The sequence below is a fragment of the Armigeres subalbatus genome, unplaced genomic scaffold (genome assembly GCF_024139115.2).
Source record: "Armigeres subalbatus isolate Guangzhou_Male unplaced genomic scaffold, GZ_Asu_2 Contig1235, whole genome shotgun sequence".
Lineage (NCBI taxonomy): Eukaryota > Metazoa > Arthropoda > Insecta > Diptera > Culicidae > Armigeres > Armigeres subalbatus.
The window spans coordinates 4,004-25,780 of NW_026941996.1; the positions used below are offsets into that span (position 1 = coordinate 4,004).

Here is a 21,777-nt window from a genome sequence, read left to right on the forward strand (position 1 = left end):
ATGCTGACTGACAGTTTCCGTTCAGAAATAACTAAACGATACATTATTACTCAAGTAATAGTGACGTTTTATTAAGATTATTTCTAACTATTTAAAAAAAATCATTCGCGTTCAATTTTTTTTCTGATTTCCTAAGTGAATCCTGCGCTCTGCACTTCCGTTTACAGGTAGGTAAATTCGAAAAGTTTTCAGTTGGCCTATATTTCAGTTGGAAGAAGTTTGACTAGCCAATGATTTACCCGATGTCCGTTGATAGTCAAGCTTTTTATATTGTAGAGGATCAGTGAGCCAAGTCCAGCGCCGACCAAGCAATATCAGTCGGCAGTGAAGCCAGTCATCACCGAGTGCCACTGCAGATACCACATCACGCTAGCCCCATTGCAATCGCTTATTTCGTGCAGCGTGTAGTGCGAAGCACAAAACTCAGTGCAATACAATATTATCGTCGGTCGTGGTTTCTGTTTTCATACCGGAAAGTGGTTCTTTTATTTGGAGGTAGGTACTATATTTGAAAAGTCTTCAGTCGGATAAATATTTGGTCAGCCACCGACCTTGCCAATGTCCGTTGCTAGTCATGTTTATTTTTTTAAATAGTATATTGTTTAGCTGTGCAATTCAAGCCCAGCACCATTACAACTGGATCCATCAAATGATAACCATGAGTTGAGTTGATTTTGGAGTAATTTTTGAAAATTCTCCTTCATACTACCCACTTAACTGCAGCAAGAAAATTTGTTGAAAGCTGATTTTAGTAGTAATTTTGATAGTATTTTTGATGATGTAATTCTGGATACCAATTATGGTATTGATAATGCTTTCGTATCTGTTTCAAATTTAATTGTCAAAGCCAGAGGCATTACAATTCTCAACTGTTTTTATTGGCGAAGACCTACATCTACTGATCAAAGAACTCGCGATCCCGCTTTATAATATATATGGCAATACTTTTGTGTGTCACGTATTTGACGCGACAGTAGACATCACACAAAGAAAAATACATTTCTTAAAAACTTTTCAGGACATTCACGACGGCGCAGAATGGTTCTTCACAAATAGCATTGGAAAGAACTACTGGTGATGCTAACGGAAATTCTCAGTCTAATTATTTTTATGTAAGTAAAACTAAAATACAAATTGATGCAACTTGGTTAGTCTTGTTCGGAACTCTATCAGGCCCTGGAGCTTTGTTCGTTACTAGGGAAATAGCTACCGCGAGTAACTCATCGTTAGTCACCGGAGCTACCATTTCGGCCGCACCCAAAACGCCGTACGGTGGATTAGGCTAGTGACGTGGGACAGGACGGGAAGAGTACCTCGATAATCCTCGCCAACCTATACGGGGATCGGTTGGGTGTGAAGAGTTCTCTCTGGTCATGGCCATCACAATATTGTAGGCATCACCCCACGGTTTCGCGTTGGCACCCTCGCACAGGTTGTCGAAACACGCTCCATTGCTGCTCTTAATGGCCTTGTTGAGGGTCAATTTCGCAGCTCGAAACATTTCACGGCGGTCCGCTCTTGCCTCCTCGAAGCGGGAACATTGCATCCTTCGTCTAGCATTAAGGCATGCTGATCGAAGAACTGCAATCTCGGCACACCATCAATATCATACCGGGCGTCTGCTATTTCTCGCAGGGGGAGAAGGCGGAGCACTGAATCCCTACCCCAACATGTGCGACATCTGGATTTGGTTCTAAACTGTAAACAACAGTGTTAATTCTCTACCACCTTTTTGTTATGGTGAGGCAATTTTTATGCACACTTTTGTTTTCGATATTTTAACAAAATTAAACACTCAACCATGCAGCATTTTAACGATGTGGTATGCTTGAGATACCTGCTTGATTATAGGGACTCGAAAAAGAATTTATTTGCAGTAACTAACCGAATATAAAAATGTTCGCATTAACGATTGCGCCCTAACACCGGTTCTAAGCTTCGATACAGAGTACACGAGCTTTGTTCGCCAGTGACAGGCGTATGAGGCCCTTGATTTCTCGGCATGATGGCGTCGTACGCGCGTGACAGAACAGCTACCAGCGCATTCTTGCTTAGTCAGTGTTGGCTACCAGCCCCAGAGCCGCGGTGAAAATTTCGCTGTCGAAGTAATTGATCTTCCACACATGGGCCTGACAGGGATCCCTCGCCCTCGGACCATAGTTCATCTTAAATCGAATTGCTAAATGATCACTATAGTATACGATAAGTGAGGCTAGACTAGACTAGAGTTCCTGAATGAAGAAGTGGTGCTTGATTGAAACAACGCGCTGTTCTAATTTTAACATGGCGTCTCTTTATTTTTAACTTTTACTGTACACACCTTCACCGGTACCTTTTTTCCTTCAACTGCTCTAAATTGATCAATTATCCACCGTTGAATCCAGACATTCATATAGTTTTTGTTCCCGGAATCTGCAAACGATCCGTAATATGGTTCCGGAGATATTCCGGATTCCGTTGTGATAATAGATATTTTTTTTGTGTTCTAAAAAATCCTTTTCTCATCAATGTAATGTTTATAAAAAAAAAACAGATTAATCCACCTAGCGTTGGTGGTGCCTTTCTCGAAAAATGAGTAAAACATATAAGAGAGGTCAAATTTGCACTTCAGGGGATATCTTCTTCTTCGTTGGCATTACACTCCACACTGGGACATTGTCGCCTCGCAGCTTAGTGTTCATTAAGCACTTCAACAGTTATTAACTGCGAGGTTTCCAAGCTAGGTTACCATTTCTGCATTCGTATATCATGAGGCTAACACGATGACACTTTTATGCCCAGGAAAGTCGAGACAAATTCCAATCCGAAAATTGTCTAGACCGGCACCGGGAATCGAACTCAGCCACCCTCAGCATGGTCTTGCTTTGTAGCCGCGTATCTTACCGCACGGCTAAGGAGGGCCCTCAGGGGGATATATTTTACTTTTTCCTTCATTAAATGACCACATTTGAGTGCAGTGCAGAGGATTCCGTGAAAAAAAAATTTTTTTTCGATTTTGATTTTTTTCCAAGGGGGGACCCTTGGCAAAAAACAATGTTTTTTTAAATAACTCTAGAACGCAATGGCTGATCGAACTAATTTTTAATAGGAAACAACTAGACCGCAATCCGCGTCGATTGTAACTTGTTTCGAGCAAATCAGATAATGCTAAGTTCCAAAAAGTGTGTCTCACATTTTTGAACATACACACACACACACAGACAGACATCAAGCCTTCTATCAAAAGTTCGATTTTGAAGTGATCCTATAGCCTTTACGTATACTTTGTATACGAGAAAGGCAATAAATTCATCGACAGATTTATAATATGTAAAACACAATGACCTAAAAGATTCCCTATTATTATTCGGCCACTTCGGAAGCTCCTGGTGAGATATGAATAAGTTGCTCTGGGGGCAGTGGCCACACATCGATCTGAATAAAAACGGGAAGGGCCGTTTGGCCGAATACCGTTCGGCCGAAATGGCATTTGACCGAAGTCCACTTCAGGCCGAACAGACCATTAGGCCGAAGGAGTCATTTGCATATGTTATTCGGCCGAAATCGACATTTGGCCGAATAGGTTATTTGGAAAGTGAGAAATGAGGTGTGAAAAGTGAGACGTCTCCTCCTAATTTCTCGCTTCTCCTATGTAAAAAGTGAGTAGTGCGAAGTGACGTCTGACTTCTCACCTCGCGCTTCTCACTTTAACAATGAGAAGTGACAAATGGGGAGTGAGAAGTGAGACGTTTCTCTACTTACTTCTTATTTCTTCCTGCTCACTGTAAAAAGTGAGAAGTGAGAAGTGAGTAGTGAGACGTCTCACTTCTTACTTCGCACTACTCTCTTTTCACAGTGATAAGTGAGAAATGAGGAATGAGAAGTGGGACGTCTCACTTTTCACACCTCACTTATCACTTTTTAAAAGACCTATTCGGCCAAATGTCCTGGTCGGCCAAATGACAAGGTTAAATTACCTGTTAAGTCAAATGATCTGTTTGGCAGAATAACATATTCGGCCAAATAACCTATTCAGCCGAATGACCCGTTCGACCAAATGACTTTCGGCCAGATGGGTTTCGGCCTAATGGTTTGTTCGGCCTATTGGCAATCGGCCAAATGGGTTTCGGCCAAACGACCCTTCCCCATTTCAAATTATCAACCCCAACCCCAGTTCTTAGGAATTTTCAAGGGAAGCGCTATAATATATTAACAGGAAATACTTCAGAAATTCTTCAGAAACTCTTTGGAATTTCTTATTGGAAAATCTTCTTAAAATTCTTTGAGATTCCTGAGAGCACATACTGAGAGATTCTTCGAAATTTATTCAGAAAATTCTTTTGGATCATTCTTCTGTATTTTCTCAGGAAATTCTGCGAGCTTCATTTGTTTTCTTCAGCATGGTCTTGCTTTTGACTTTTTTGTGTTCACTGATGTATTCAAAAATATATAAAAATGGTAGAATTATAAAATGTTAACTAACATACATTTCAGCAAACTCATCCATCCCAGCGCAAGCCACGAGAAGATGAAACGGTTTCTATATTGGCTGATAATATTGCTGAACTGATTCAGCATCAGAAATCCACACCGCAAACGGACAGAGAAGAGCACCCAATTGTGCACAAGACTGCACTAGCAACCGCCGCACGTAATCGAAGATTCCCTATTTGAAATAACGACGTTGATATATAACAAGATAAGGCTCTACCGTAACGAATAGTTTGTAGTTTTCTTTTTGTATAAACATAAATGTAGTGTTGAAAATATAAATAAATTCGAAAATAATAAAGCATACATAAACAAGCCTTGATACGAGCATTGATTGTGGTCGCGTTTTTTGCTAAAGCCAATGATTCCTACGAAATTGATACATGGTAGATTGCTGGGTTGATTCGTTTGGAGTCAATCGTTCGAGGTAGTTTCCTATAGATAACAGCTTTATTCTGTATGCCCATCCATCAATAATTGATCGGTAAAATAAAATGGTATGTGGCAGAAATTTCCTTAGTTTTATGTCTGTGATCAAAATTTGTTGCACAATTTATATTATTTTTTATTATTATTAAGCGATATAATCATATATTTGATATGGTATACAAGGGAGTACTTAGTCTACAACATAGGTTCGTAAAAATTAAATGTACGCTGCTCTTTGTTGCCACGGTAAAGAACCGAATTCAGAATTGACGTATTCTTTCAAGTTGTTTCTCACATATTTCGCGTAATCTGGAGCTCTGCCGACACTCGCTGGAACCGAAGAGTGGAACAGCGAATTCTCATTAACTCGATTTCGCCACTCTCCTTCTACTATGTTTCCCATGGCATCGAGCTTGTCCATATAACCAGGTGGGCAGTACACAACCGATTTTTCCTCAATCAAAAAGTTAGCATGCAACATGCTGCCATAATCTTCTGAGCTCTATCGGGGCCACAATATAAAGTCTTCTTCAGGCATGCCCATTTCGTGCAAAGCAGTCCGAACGCGTTTTCTATGCACCGCCTTGCTCGACTAAGACGATAATTGTAAATCACCTCCTCGGTAGGCATGTTCTTATTGTTGAAAGGTTGTAACCTGCACACGTCCGACGGCCTCGCGATAGCTGCAAAACAGCTGACAAAGTCGCCGCACGGAATGGAAACAAAAATCTATCTCCATGTAAATCACATCACACACAACACAACACACCAACAGAACAGTCGTCGCAGAAACCCCATATGAAAGTCATATCTGACTCTCTCAATTTTTGAGGGCAGTAAAAAAATTACGTGCCTAGAATACAGTAGCTTCTTGCCGCACAGCAATACTGGTTACCAAAAAAACCATAAATTGGATTCAGAAACCCTACATCAATCCAATTGCTCCCCTGAGATAATCTCATTACTCTGAGATGATCCCCCGACTCTTAGCCCGATGATAAGCGACGGCCGATCACACAACTTAGGTAGGGATCCAAACCAATCCTCAGTTAGTTGTCGGTTAACTGCCAAGCAGGCAATACGCGCAAGTGTCCCAGTAGTGAGTCGAAGTAGAGTGTCGCAGTACAAATCGCCTGACCGACGGAAACCCAAAAAAATTGGTAAATTAGGAAAGTGGAGTGAGACAGTAGATGCGGTGCAGTGTAGTGGGTGTTTTGTAAAGCCCTAGGGCCAGGTAGAAACTCTACTTATTTGGCTCGATTGAGCAAAGTTAATAATTATTACCCTACAGAAACCCTACAGAAAAAATGTTGTGCCTGCACCGGGAATCCGCGATAATGGAGTAGTGTGGATGTGCTAAGAGATCGGTAAGGGTTGAGATGAGTGCTTGAAGCAAATCCGAAGTGTTTTATTAGTGGAGGAAAATCATCATTTTGGCATTCCCTTAACAGGCCTTTCGTTCGCTGCAAAAATTATGTAGCGGCTTGTGAGAGCAACATCCCAAGACGACGGTGAATGGAAGTGGCTGGCTTGGATCGCTGGCAGAGGCCAGCAATCATCTTGGGTCTGTCCGGACAGACATGACGGTTTGCAGTCGCCGAGGGATACATTTTTACACTGACACACACACATACTAAACTTTAGGTTAAGGATTAAGCGTAAGTACTAAAATACATTTTATTGCATGAAAAATTTATGTTTTTACTTCGATACAGTGATTCCGAATAGTGTTATTTTTTTGTTAATGGGTCCACTATACAGTTTGAACCTATTGTTGGCGGTTCTGGGTACGTGGGCAATGGGGACCAGTGCCATCTTCGCCTCTTTCGAACTTTTGTCTCCGTCTCATGCGGCCCCCCCCTCAAGGGGGAGGTGACAAATGGCGCCCAGCGTAAATGTTATGTATAGTGGAAAACCATCTTGACGAAGTTTTTCTATTACGGAGTCATTCGCTAAGAACAAAACAGTTTCTGAATTTTCATATGCAATGGTGGTTGGTAATTGTAAATCTGTACATAATAGTTTTAGTATTGAATTTTATTTTGAATTGTTTTTTTAGTGATAGTGAATTTGAATTGATCTGTATATAATAGTTTTAGCATTGAATTTTGTTTTGAATTGTTTTTTTTAGTGATAGTGAATTTGAATTAATCTTGCGTTATCTGAATTTTAGCAAGAACCTGTAAATTTGTAAATAGATTTTTTATTTCTCTTATTTTTTTTAGTTTAGGCAATCGCGTGAATTTGAATTGAATTTATCTGAGCTTTTTATTGAATTTTCTCACATTTTTATTACATTAATTAATTTAGGGTAGTGAAATGATTGGCCGATCTCAAAAGCAATTGTGATATTGAAAAGTGAATAATTAAAGTGAAAGGACACTAATGGCGTATGGTAAAGAAGGTGAAGATATCGCGAAGAAGTTTATTGATTTAGATAGTGAAGATAGTCCGGTAATGAGCGTTAAGAAAATGAGTCAGCGTGAAATACGTAGACTCACAATCTCTCCCACTTTCAGGGATAGATTGAATGATGTTTATGAGAAGAAAGCGAAAGAAACGAGTACGGCGGTAGAGAAAGAAAGTGATTCAAGCGCGCGCGGAAAGGACGGTAAGAAGGAGATGCAAATGATTCCTCCCCCGCCGGTGATGTTCCGTGAACACCACATGCAATCTATCGGTGAGACTTTGAACAGTGACCGCGAACAGGGTAGACCGTTCGAGAAATACACGGGCGCTAAGCACAAAATTCCGTCGAATAGAACGCCGGAGTTTCAGGAGCAAAAGGGTGCTCCTGACTTGGATTTGAATTTTAATCCCGAGGTAGTGCTTGTAGGAGAGAAGAAAAATACAAATCAGTTGCTTGCTCCGGGTTTCAATATTAAATCGTGGGATCGAAATCACTGCATTTGCAAATAACCCTTTGTTCTTCGATTATAATGGTGATCATGAGCGCAGGAGAAAGTCACTACCAGTTGCACAGTGGCCGATCAAGTACGCTGGCAATGACAATGGGATTGGACTGAATCTTTTCCTTCGAAGAGTTGAATTTTTGCTCACTCTGAGAAGATGTCGAAAGAAGAGTTATTTGACTCAGCCCACTTTCTTTTAGGAGGGCCTAATCAAGATAGGTTCGTTGCAAAATGGCCAATTTTGCGCGAAAAGAATTGGGATTATCTTATTCAAGCCTTGAGGCACCAATTGTTGCCAAGTAACATCGATCACTACGTAAAGGTACGATCGTTCTCGATGTTCCAGGAAAAGTGAACTTTTTTCCAACTTTTGGTGCGCATGGAGCAGTTCTTTTATGCCGAACCACTCCAATGTCTGAGCAAGACAAATTCGATATAATGTGGCACATCAATGAGGCCCATCTACCGAGACCGACTGGCCTTAGTAGACGTCACAGATTTGCACTCACTGGAACGACTGTGTGCTAGAATTGATAACAATAATGAGGCAATGATGAATAGATTCGCTCTTTCTTTCGATAATCTCAAGATTAATGAGATTAATAATGCTAATGACAATCCAAGGTCAAATGCTAATTGCAATATCAGACCTACACCGAACAGCAGCAGAAGCACAAACCAACAGAGATTGCAACAATCTAATCAAAATAATACCAGAAATAATTCAAACAACGACCGAAGCAACCCACACATTTTGAATCGAAATCCTTATTCACATAGTGACAGGATCCTAGGTGACAGGCAAAGAAATGACACAAATTACAACAGTAATCAAAACATTCAACAGGAATTTCGCCCAGAGCGTGGCTGGAGGGAATTGAACTTAGAAGACATTTTGCGATACTACAAAATTCCAGATCGACGAATTTGTTTTAATTGCAGAAAATTTGGTCATCATTTCACGAAATGTTTCTCGAGGCGCAATGTATTTTGCTGCATATGTGGACTTCCGGAATTCCATTACGAGGAATGTCCATTTTGTGAGGCAAAAAACCAAAGAAGGGAAAATTGAAGGAGGTGGTTTTCCCAAGCTCTGAAATTCCTCCAAATTTGAGTTGTGATACATTCCAACAAATAATTTCAGATTTTGAAACCAATACAGATTGTACCGAAGAGAAATGTGACAATGATGAATCAACTGGTTATGCTGGACATTTTCAACAAATTGAAACTGTTTTTGTTAGTTTGGATAAAGATGAAAGGTATTTTTTAAGATTTTGCGTTTTAGGATTAGAGCTACAAGGTTTGTTGGACAGTGGAAGTAACGTGTCATTAGTTGGAGAACACTTTGGTAATTTGACCAGCTTTCTAGAGATTCAAGATCTGGATAAAAATATTAAAATTTCAACTGCCAGCGGTGAACCAATGAAAATTAATGGATTTGTAGATGTTCCTTTTACAGTCAATCAAAAAACTAAAATTTTACCATGTTTAGTAGTTCCAGAGCTTGGATCGCGTTGTATCTTAGGAATGGATTTTTTTAAATTATTTCAAATTAAAATTACGTTTGATGAAGTGGTTAACAATTTAACAACATACAATGTGGAAGCAAATAATGAAATTCAGTCAGCTTCTCACGTCCTAGATGGGGAACAGACTGAATTGCTAGAGGCTGTGAAGAACACTTTCAAAATATCAGAGCCTGGGACTCTGGAAACATGTAATGTGATGGAACATAATATACAGCTCACGGATGAGAATCCCATTCATTTGAATCCTCATCCGTGGTCGCCCACAATTCAAACAAAAGTTAATGAGGAGATAGACAGATTGTTGGATCTGGATATTATAGAACCCTCAAACGCCAATTGGGCCTTACAAGTGGTCCCAGTCACCAAAGAGAACGGTGACATGCGACTTTGCTTGGATGCTCGTAAGCTAAACGCGAAAACAATCAGAGACGCTTATCCTCTGGCAAGCTCAATGAGAATTTTGAATAATTTGGGGAAAAATCGATTTTTCTCTGTCTTGGACCTAAAGGAATCTTTCCTTCAGGTGAAGTTGGCCGAAAATTCAAAAAAGTACACCAGCTTCAAAATTATCGGCAAAGGTCTTTTCCAATATAAAAGGCTTCCATTTGGATTGATAAATAGCAGTGCTACCATGTCGCGTATACTTGATAGAGTTTTAAAGGAAGGACGTTACGAACCATTTATTTTTTCATATTTAGATGATATAATAATTGCAACGAGAACATTTGAGGATCACATTAAATATCTAAAAATTGTCTCAGATTGCTTAAGAGAAGCTAACCTATCCGTAAATTTAGCGAAATGCAAGTTCTGCCTGAAAAGAATTAAGTATTTAGGTTTTATTCTTTCGGAGAGCGGCTACCAGCCGAACCCTGAGAGAGTAACTGCGATCTCAAAGTTTGCACGTCCGCAAACTCCAAAGGAGATTCGCAGATTCTTAGGGATGGCGGGATACTACCGCAACTTCATCCCGAACTTTAGCGGTATATCATCCCCTATCTCTGACTTGCTGAAAGGCAAGCCCAAGAAGATTAGGTGGACTGATAAGGCCGAACAGGCTTTCCTCAAACTGAAAGAATGTTTGATATCAGAACCAGTTCTTGCCAACCCAGACTGGACAAAGGAGTTTACCATACAAACCGACGCCAGTGATGTTGCGATAGCCGGAATACTGACGCAGGAGTTGGATGGCAAGGAGCATATCATTGCCTTCTTTTCGAGGAAGCTTAGTTCTTGCGAGAAGAAATACGGGCCCACCGATAAGGAAGGATTAGCGGCTCTTGAAGCAATTGAGCACTTTAGGTGTTATGTTGAGGGTTCTCACTTTACGCTAATTACTGATTGCTCTGCAGTTACGTTTATTTGCAACTCAAAGTGGCGACCGAGTTCACGATTGTCGCGATGGTCAGTCAAGCTGCAGGAATATGACATGACAATCAAACACAGAAAAGGGAAGGATAATGTAGTTTGCGACGCTCTGAGTCGTGCGGTTTGTGCCGTTTTTGTGAATTCAACTTCTAGGTGGTACAACGATCTGAAGCAAAAAGTAATCGACACTCCAGAAAACTATCGGAATTTTAAAATTGAAAATGGAGATCTCTATAAATTCGTTACTTCCAGATCTGCACAAACCATGGGTCGACTGGAATGGAAAGTGGTTGTGCCACCTGACAAGATGACACAACTCGTTGAAGAAGAGCATGCCAAATTAATGCATCTCGGTACAGAAAAGACTTTGGAACGAATAAAATTAAAATATTATTGGCCTAAGATGAACTCCGATGTTAAGAGAGTTTTGTCTAAGTGCAGCACTTGTAAGCAGTCGAAGCATTCGACTATTGCTACAATTCCTCCAATGGGAAAGCAGAAGGATGCTACCCGCCCATTTCAAATGATTGCTATGGACTACATTAGTGGTTTCGTCCGTAGTAAATCGGGCAACAGTGATTTGTTAGTTTGTCTGGATGTGTTCACTAAATATGTTCGTTTGTTTCCTGTTAGAAAAATAAGTGTGGAAAGTCTAACTCAGTTAATTAAATGTGAATGGTTTTTGAAATTTGGTGTTCCACAAGTGTTAATCTCGGATAATGCTGTAACGTTTTTAGCTAATAAGTTTCAAGATTTGTTGTCCCAGTTTAATGTTCATCATTTTAAGAATACCAGGAGACACTGCCAAAATAACCCAGTGGAACGGGTGAACCGAGTTATTTTAGCGTGTATTCGTTCATATTGTCAGAACGATCACCGCATCTGGGATTCCAAAATCCCAGAAATAGAATTTGCATTGAACAATACAAAACACTCATCAACAGAATTTACGCCATTCTTTCTTGTGCATGGATATGAGTCGGTGATTGATGGAAGAGACCATCTTCAGGATAGGTGTACTTCTGATCCGTCAACTGCTGATTTTGTCCAGCGCAGAAAGGAAGTTTTGGGTTCTGTGTATGAAGACGTTGTAAGGAATAGCATAAAACAATTTGAAAAATACAAAAAAATCTATGACAGTAAACACAAAGGTATGCCGCCTATTTTTAATGTTGGACAAAAAGTTTACAAAAAGAACTTCCGAATTTCCAGTGCAGCTGAGAACTATTCAGCTAAACTTGGCCCAGTTTATGTTCCTTGTAAGATCATCGCCAGGAGAGGAGCAACATCGTATGAATTAGAAGATGAGGAAGGGAGAAATTTAGGGTTGTTTGCAGCGCAAGATTTGATTCCAGAATAGGTTTGTGTGAGAGCAGTGTTAGAAGAGATGTTTGAGTTAATATGTGGTTTCGAGGAAATGTTAAATGTTTTTATGGTGAAGATTCGTGTGACTAAAGATCGTGTTTGGATGAAATATCGTGAATTATGTTAGAATGTTCGAGGAAATGGTGATCACCGAGTGTTTGCGTAGTTTTAGGAAGCGCGGTTATGAGAGGAGAGGAAACGAGTAAAGCGTGTTTAAATGGAATGAATTAGTATGGAATTAGTGGAAAAGATTGTTTGCGTAGTAATAAGAAGTGCGGTTATGAAAGGACAGGAAACGAGGAAAGTATTTGCGTAATATTTAAATGGAATGAATTAGAATGGAATTAGTGGAAAAGATTGTTTGCGTAGTATTTAAATATAATGGGAAAATGTGTGGATTTCAAGTTTTCGAGATGAGAAATATTTGCGTAGATTTTAAGCCAATGAAGTGGAAAAGTCAGTATGTGTAGATGAAAATGTGTGAAAATTAAGATGAGAAGTATTATTGAGTAAATAGTTAATTGTTCGAATAGTAATTGAGTGTTGTACGTTGACGCTCTTAAGCTGGAATCAAATCAACCTATGTTGACCCAAATATCGCGTGATAAAAACAAAGTGAACAATCGTTGTTCACTGTGGTACATCAAATGACTACGAATGATCGATGGTCTGTTCCTGGTCGATGTCCACTCTACTGTAGGTTGTGAATATTGAATAAATCGTAAAAAAAAGGTAAACAGGGTACAAGACTTCCACATCTATGAGAGTTCAAAATGCTGTTCCGACAAGAATGTACTTAGTATTGAAAAACGGATTACACTTGACGACACGATACACTGCTTTACAAGGTTGACAAATTGTCGACGTGTGAGTGGATTGCATGGTAGGAAAGAAACTGCTATACTGGGATGTTCAATCCCTATATTGCAGTCTGGTGTGGGGTATTGTAACCTGCACACGTCCGACGGCCTCGCGATAGCTGCAAAACAGCTGACAAAGTCGCCGCACGGAATGGAAACAAAAATCTATCTCCATGTAAATCACATCACACACAACACAACACACCAACAGAACAGTCGTCGCAGAAACCCCATATGAAAGTCATATCTGACTCTCTCAATTTTAGAGGGCAGTAAAAAAATTACGTGCCTAGAATACAGTAGCTTCTTGCCGCACAGCAATACTGGTTACCAAAAAAACCATAAATTGGATTCAGAAACCCTACATCAATCCAATTGCTCCCCTGAGATAATCTCATTACTCTGAGATGATCTCCCGACTCTTAGCAACAGCCCGATGATAAGCGACGGCCGATCACACAACTGTGGCAGGGATCAATACCAATCCTCAGCTAGTTGTCGGTTAACTGCCAAGCAGGCATTACGCGCATGCGTCCCAGTAGTGAGTCGAAGTAGAGTGTCGCAGTACAAATCGCCTGACCGACGGAAACCCAAAAAAATTGGTAAATTAGGAAAGTGGAGTGAGACAGTAGATGCGGTGCAGTGTAGTGGGTGTTTTGTAAAGCCCTAGGGCCAGGTAGAAACTCTACTTATTTGGCTCGATTGAGCAAAGTTAATAATTATTACCCTACAGAAACCCTACAGAAAAATGTTGTGCCTGCACCGGGAATCCGCGATAATGGAGTAGTGTGGATGTGCTAAGAGATCGGTAAGGGTTGAGATGAGTGCTTGAAGCAAATCCGAAGTGTTTTATTAGTGGAGGAAAATCATCATTTTGGTATTCCCTTAACAGGCCTTTCGTTCGCTGCAAAAATTATGTAGCGGCTTGTGAGAGCAACATCCCAAGACGACGGTGAATGGAAGTGGCTGGCTTGGATCGCTGGCAGAGGCCAGCAATCATCTGGGTCTGTCCGGACAGACATGACGGTTTGCAGTCGCCGAGGATACATTTTACACTGACACACACACATACTAAACTTTAGGTTAAGGAAATTAAGCGTAAGTACTAAAATACATTTTTATTGCATGTAAAATTTATGTTTTTACTTCGATACGGTGATTCCGAATAGTGCTATGTTTTTTGTTAATGGGTCCACTATACAGTTTGAACCTATTGTTGGCGGTTCTGGGTACGTGGGCAATGGGGACCAGTGCCATCTTCGCCTCTTTCGAACTTTTGTCTCCGTCTCATGCGGCCCCCCCCTCAAGGGGGAGGTGACAAGGTTTCATAATTCTTTTGCAAAGCGGAAATGCATCATCCGCTACAAAAAATAACGGCAATGATACTCCATTTAACATTGCATTGGCCGGGAAGGGGAGTCGATCATTTAGGTCATTTCTCCCAAATTGCGAATTCCTGAATATATTACAGTCTCCTTCACTTCCGTATGCTCCAACATCGACGTAGGTAAACCTATATGTTGCATCGCATACAGCCAACAAAGCCAACGAATGAAACCCCTGGAACAAAAAAATAACATTTAATAATTAACGTATATTTACAGAAATAAGTGATATTCACACTAGGATTCATTTGCTAAAAAAACTTAAGCACCCAAGTAACCACTAAGCACTATATTCCGCCAAATCGGCCATATAGTGCTACTTCAATGCTTATAAGTTTTTAAATAGCCATATAGTGGCCCTATATGGCGGTTTGGCGTAATATAGTGCTAATGGTTACTTGGGCAGATACATTCGTTCAGAAAATCATTGTTACAAAATTTTTAAATGGCAATATCTCAGTGGTTTTTCAACCGATTTTTTTTAGTTTTTCACCAATCTCGCTCTTCTTATTTCTGAATATTATAAGCCATTGTGTCTAGGGGTGCTCAATTTTTCGTTATAGCTGTGGGAGTAAAGTAACGGATTCTGAAAAATAAATATATTTGAGACATTTTTAAATTTCATTACCGAAAATAAGATAGAAAAAATAAATAAATAAATATATAAATTTATTTATTTATATATTATGGCCCAGGAAACAAAAAGTTGTCGAATTCCATATACAGATGTGCTCGACTTGCGGTTAGCGTCAGTATAGTACATGGCTAGATTCTGTAGATTCCTAGTGATAGCATAGCATATGTGATTGTACAAATCGTGGGTGGCTATACAATGCTCAATTGAGCAATCTACTCTATATTGTCGCAAATTGGTATTTGGGATTAGTACCTTTTCCTATACAGTAGCAGTTGTATACCTGGCCACGTCCTTACAATCACGGAAGGAAGGTAAGGAATGTTAGTTCAACATCTACTAGTGAAGATGCAGGGAACCCATACTACCTTCATAGATGTCTCGGGAAGGAAAATTATTGTTAGTGGGTAAGGGGAATAATAGGGAGCTCTATTCGACAATATAGAGCGTTTGTCAATAACAGTATTTGCTGAAAAATATTAAAATGTATTCATCAATTTACTTACGAACCGTCCAAAGGAGGACAAAGTAACCCGGATCTTACAAATGTTTCGCATCATGTACAAAACACGTTCAACCGCACACTTATTCACCGGACGTTAAAAACAGAATCAAAAACTCGGATTTTACGAATGTTCTAAATCCTACCTGAAACACGTCCGAAAACGCACCAATTGTTTACTCACTCGACCGCGCGAACTATCTGCTTACTGAGCAGGAACACTACAAAACAGGCACTGAAGGCCGCGCAATGCAGAACACAATATTTCGGTCAATCGCACGATCGTTCGGTTGTCCGCCAACACGCACTGACAGATTCTGTAGATCCCTAGTGATATACAAAAAGTCAAGTCATACGGTTGGAACGCGGTCGAGTTTTAAACGTTGCTAACGGAAAGAGAGGAAAACAATTTCTTTAAAAATGCAATTCTATCAGTTATTTGAGTTTTTATGAATTTCTTGGAATAATTTATGTTCATAGACCTTTAACCTCAAATACATGTCATGAGTGAATATATTTTAATATATTTTCATTTTATATTAAATTTATTTTATTAAAAACCCCGTTTTCATTCTTAGATTTACAAGAAACATGCAAATATAGCTTATATTTTTTTTATTATTCCACAACTAATGGAAAAGCGCAAGTTTAACCACACTGTTTAATAGAGAATTAAACTTAACATATTTCTAACCATGTTTGATCACGCAGAAAAAACTATTTTAATTATAACAATATTTGACGTAAAGTCAAACAAAATTTCAATTTGTTTTGGCGGTAATAAAAAAATATTATTTTTACAATCCGTCAAATTTTAATATTGTTGAAATGAAAAGAAAATATGTTTGAATTGAAATGGGTTTGAATCCATGCTATAATGGTAATGCCGTAACATCGTCTTTTCAAGTAATAAAAATATTGTTATTTTTAAAATATATTTTCCGTTGCTTCAAAGATAGATGTAATTGAAAGCAATATTTTTGTTTTATTGCTTTCTCACCGAAGAATACACTGCCGTTCAAATTTGTCGAAGTACCAAAACAAATGCCCACACGTTCAATTGTATATGTATATATAGAAATTAGCGAAAGCACAATCCAAAACATCATTCTTGCACCTTTTTCACACCCCAAAAAGCTCTTTCTTGCAGTAGAGACGTCATCCATATATGGAGAAACTGGTGGGAACATATTTTGGTGGGACAATATTTTTTGCATGGGAGTCGAACACGGCGCAAAACTTGCAATATTGTTTTTATTAAAATAATGGTAAACTCTGTTTGATTTTACGATGCTTTTTTCAAAATTGGTATATTTTTCATACTTGGTATGTTCCACAGTTATTGCGAAGCAAATCTGTTTCTTAACTTTTGTCTTTTATTAGAAATCATTCATATCAGTATCCATTAACATTAATGAGAAATTATCACAAATTATAATACGTACTTGATATGAACTTTCTCAATGCTATTTGGAAAAATCAGTTTGTCATTATATGACCGAATAATGGGAGTCATACAGACCGATCCTGTATTCATAGAATACGCCCCGCAAGTCACAGATGTTGGCCACTATTCGCGCTGTGCTTCCGGCCGGTTCGACACTTTCTCCATTATCTCCGCAAAATTGTAATCGACCACCAGCACTTCGTTTGTGATGATCTGTCAAAAATGAAAACCTAATACAGTGATCGTTTGCTAAATGGGGCACGATCTCACCCCAACTAGCGAATGCCGTTCGCTAATTGGGGCGTTTTGACAAGCGTCAATGTTGTTTACTTTTTGCATTGAACAAAGGAAAATTTAACGCGCCAGAAAATATCAATCCCGCCAAACACGTTTTTGACATCACATAATTTTTGACGTTTGGCTGCTTTTTAATTGGGTTTCGCCCCAATTAGCGAACCCCCAAATAAAAAGCGCCCCAACTAGAAAAAACCCAATTAGCGAACGTTCACTGTATAATTTCATTTTACACGTATCACTTGCCTTCATACATTTCTCTTTGTACTTTGTTGTTCCGTGGTCCAATACATCAGCTCTCCAACACAATACCTTCGTCATTAGTGCTATTGCCACTACGGGACCCACTTTCACTGCCATTATCACTAAGATTCAGGGGTCTGCGAAGCAGCCATGTTTTTGATGCCAGCATCAAAATCATTGATTAACTTAACACGAAGGCGTAATTGTAGTCATCAATACCTTCCATTGAAAATATGTTTCAAATATTGTGATATTTTGGCGAAGTAGAGCGCTTGGTGCCGATCGAAATATTGTGTATCCGGAATAAATTTATACCGCTTTTTATACCGAAGTTGGATTTTTCTCCAGATACAGGCAACTTTCCCAACTTCGGAAGTAGTGCGCTGGATTCCCCTAAAGATGCGCTAAACAACGCATCCATTAGTTTGACAGATAAAACTTCGGAAGAAAGTTCGGTTCGGAAGTCCGGACTTCCGAATTCTAAGTTGGTGCTACGCCGACAATATGAACATTTATTAAAGGCATCAATATTTTTGTTCAAACACACCTCGCATTCATACTTTCGCACAAGTTCTCGAAAAATGGTGAAAAATATTTAAGTCCATTTGGAAAAAATCAGTTCGGAATAATGGTTTGTTTACAAAATAGAATTGTCAGTGGGAAACCCAATTTCAATAGAACAATGGGAAACTCAAAGATGTTGGCTATTGTCAGACGTAGTGGGTAGGATTGGGGGTGCCAGATACCTGCTAGGATTAATATGTCTTCAGTTTTGCAGGTCTGGACTCTTTGTCTCCACTGAGTCGTTTAGTTGGATTGCCTGAAATTGTTGTTTGGGGGAACGATTTCGTGTCAATACAAATCTCCTAAAACAAATTTCAAAACATCAATTATGAATGAATGTAGAAAATATAAACTAAATACTTTTGTAAATGTGCTATTATATACCTAAAACTTTGTGATTAAAACTATAAAATTAAAAAATTTTTGCTCCGATCAAAACACTGTTTTGACGCAGGACTACGTCTGTCTTTTCTATATTGGGGTACACTTTACGATTGCGAAAATCGGGAACCGTCACGAAAATATGATAGACTTTAAACTTTAATATCTCAGCCGTTTCTCGATGGATTTTCAATTTTTTTGGACCTTTCGATCAAGGATGAGTCAACGCTTCTTTGTATTTATATGAAAATACTAATTTTCAACTATTAATTATCGATAATTGATAAAAAGTTTAGAAATAGGTAAACTAACCAATCACGTACATGCATCACTAGCACAGACATCAAAAATCAATCAATGGGGGTTTGGATCTAATCCTCAGTTTGAACAAGATTTCACGCAAAGCGGGCGCATCAAAACAATCGCAGCGGAGCGGACACAGCATCACGGAGGCGCTGGTAACATTTTCATCGGAAATCCATCGCATTGGTGGTGGTGCTCGGTGGGTTGCTGCAGATCATTCAACTTCAACGAACCAGCATTTCATATGAAGAAAGGGTTGACTATAAAAAAATAGCACTGTTGCGATCCCGCACCGCCAGTGCCGATGCTGATAATGTATTACAAATTGTGGTGTCAGTTTGTTGGAAAGGCGTACTGGGAAAAGAAAATTGGTTCGTCTCAGAACCAACATTTTTTGGAAAGAGTTAATTGCGAATATGGACTGTTTCGGTGGCATCGGGTTTGACGTGGTAGCTTGGTTGCTGTTAGTGATCTCATCCATTCAAATTTACTGCATTATCTCCCTCCGACGTGCTATCAAATTCGCTATTTACGATTGAGTTTTGCACTTTGAAGAAAGTTTATTTCGGATAGTCGGATCAACCTTTTGTATAAAATGGTGGCTTTTGTATAACATCAATGGAGACGCCACCTCAATGGAAACTATCTACAGCAACCTCCCATCGGTGAACGTCGCTCGGACAGACAGATGCCAAGAGATAATGTTTGGTAATATGAAGAAACTTCGTCTTGAGTCAAATTTCTGTTGTTATTCTTCGCAACAATACGCATCTTAGATAACCAACATTTCATAACCAAATTCAGAATCTTGCGAGAAAATTTCATAGGATTCTTAAAATTTGTCATTCTCCGAACGGTCCGTTGTCTGCGGAATCCCGATCAAAATGGCTCGCGCGCGCCGAAAAGCAGCTTTCTTATATCTAATGAAGTAATTCCATTAGCCCCGCCCCTTCATTAATCGTTATGAGCGCACAATATTTTTAGACCCATATCAGATCACAAAGGGGCTGGGCTAACGGGCTTAATTTATTGAATACAAGAAAGCTGCTATCCGGGGCGCGTGAGCCATTTTGATTGGGATTCCACAAAGAGCGGTTCGACAAAATTTGATGCAGTGGAGCGGACACAGCAGCGCGAAGGCGTGGGTAGCAGTGGCAATGCTGAAAATTTATTCCAAATGGTGGAGGCTTAGTGAAAAATCATCGAGTGGCGGTTGGACAATTTCAACGCAAGGTGCTGACAAGCGTTTGGATGCAGTTAGTTATTGGAAAGACGCATTGGGAAAAGAAAATTGGTTTTTCTCAGAACCAGCATTTTATGAAAAGAAAGAGTTAATTGCGAAAATGGATTGTTTCGGTGGCATCGGGTTTAGCATAATAGCTTGGTTGCTGTTAGTGATTTCATCCGTTCAAATTCATTGCATCATCACCCTCCACCGCGCTATAAAATTCGCTAGTTACGATTGAGTTTTGCACTTTGAAGAAAGTTCATATCGAATTGTCGGATCAACATTCTTTTGTATAAAGACTTGTTTGGAGGACACCATCTTCAAAAATGGCCGAAATAAAGGAGAAATAAGCAGAATCAGAAGTGGCGTGAAACCAAAAGCAAATAAATTTAGTTACAAGATAAAGATTGTCGCTGTCCGGAACATCTTTTACTGGCGAGGATAGGGTGCTAAATGCCAATGAAGGAAAAATATATACAATTTGGCACTTCGGTACTCAACATGTTTCGGACAGCAGAACAAAGGGAACCGAAGCGGCAATCTAACTAAAGTATCTTTTGATATAACTGTATGGTAAATTATTAAAACAAAAACAATTATTAAAATAACAAATTCCAAAAATAATAAACATTGAGTATAATTATGATGGTACATTATTTCTGAATCCTTATACCTAAGTGTGCCTATCCCCATGTCAAAATCATCAAGAAAGGGAGGGTAGAGAATGAGAGAAAAAAGTAGTAACCAGAAACCGATAGGCTCTCACGAATCAGTTTTGAAATTGATCCGTTAGCATTCGCTTAGGTATTCGTTGAACTTTGTGAGTTCTTGTGACAAAGGAAGATTATAAGAAGGGATTACGGATTTCCAGGCTATTCCGAAGATCCACCGGGGATCTACGACACGCATGTTAGGGACCTGATGATCTGTGAGATAGAATTGAGAGCAGTTCCACCATTTGAACGAATTACAGCTTTAATAAGAATCTGTTTAATTGACGTGCACACGAAGCTCCAATATAATTTATTTGTTAGAACATAATGAATGTGAGCCAATTACTCGTTTGAACAAGATACCAACTTTACGACAAGTTTCTCTCAGGTTACATTATCTTTTATTCATGCAGGTATAAAACATAACATAAAGCATACCACCGCACTCTTGAAGAGCTATTCGAATAATGATCTACGGTGGAACTAGCATCAAAACTAAAGAAGCGTATAATAGACCTACTGAAGAGTACTCATTCTCAGTGGTTATCAATCAAGAAGAATAAGCATACCGTTACGGAGTTGCCAAAAATCAGTTCATTGACAAACTTGATACTCTTTTCAATATTGTCGATGTACACAAAGCCATGTCAGAACGCAATATGAAGTTTCTCACAGATCAAGAAGGACAATGGCCGTTGAAATACCAAATGTTCTCATGTATGGTTCTCCAGAAGGCAAATAGGCCAACATTTGTATAAGCTAGTTGCTGTTCCTAAAAAAGTCCTAAGTTTCTCTGCAAAGTTTAAAGACAATGTTTTCATCTTTTCCGGCTTCCGGCTTTTTGAAAAACTTTATCCTAAACTTTACCCGATCGGTTAATGAGACACTATATGTTCCAAAGTTATAGAAAAGCGAAGCAGTGTGGCAGCGAAACATGATTATGTCGAAACTACGGTTTGGCTCAAATCTCGAACATGACGCATATTCCGAACACACACGAGAAACTATCACAAATAAAGTCAAAATGGCCGTTTTAAAGCAAGTGTTCGAAGTATGAGTCAAAACGGTATGTCTTCAAAGTAGGGGAACATCAAAATTGGAAAATGGCTCGTCAGATGTGGACGCAGTTTAACTTTTTTAATTCTAC

At 39.2% G+C, this 21,777-nt stretch overlaps 1 protein-coding gene and 1 long non-coding RNA gene across 2 annotated transcripts; one reads left to right on the forward strand and one right to left on the reverse strand.

The window, feature by feature from the left end:
* Positions 1-5,022: 5,022 nt before the first annotated feature.
* On the reverse strand, positions 5,023-14,496 carry LOC134202477 (uncharacterized; the record flags this gene model as incomplete). Its single annotated transcript, XM_062677466.1, has 2 exons — positions 5,023-5,628; positions 14,230-14,496. Coding segments are annotated over 2 exons (537 nt in total), but the record flags the coding sequence as incomplete, so codon positions are not given.
* On the forward strand, positions 13,450-13,941 carry LOC134202478 (uncharacterized). Its single transcript, XR_009977234.1, has 3 exons — positions 13,450-13,612; positions 13,670-13,744; positions 13,829-13,941. It is a non-coding gene; the product is annotated as an uncharacterized LOC134202478 (long non-coding RNA).
* Positions 14,497-21,777: the final 7,281 nt, after the last annotated feature.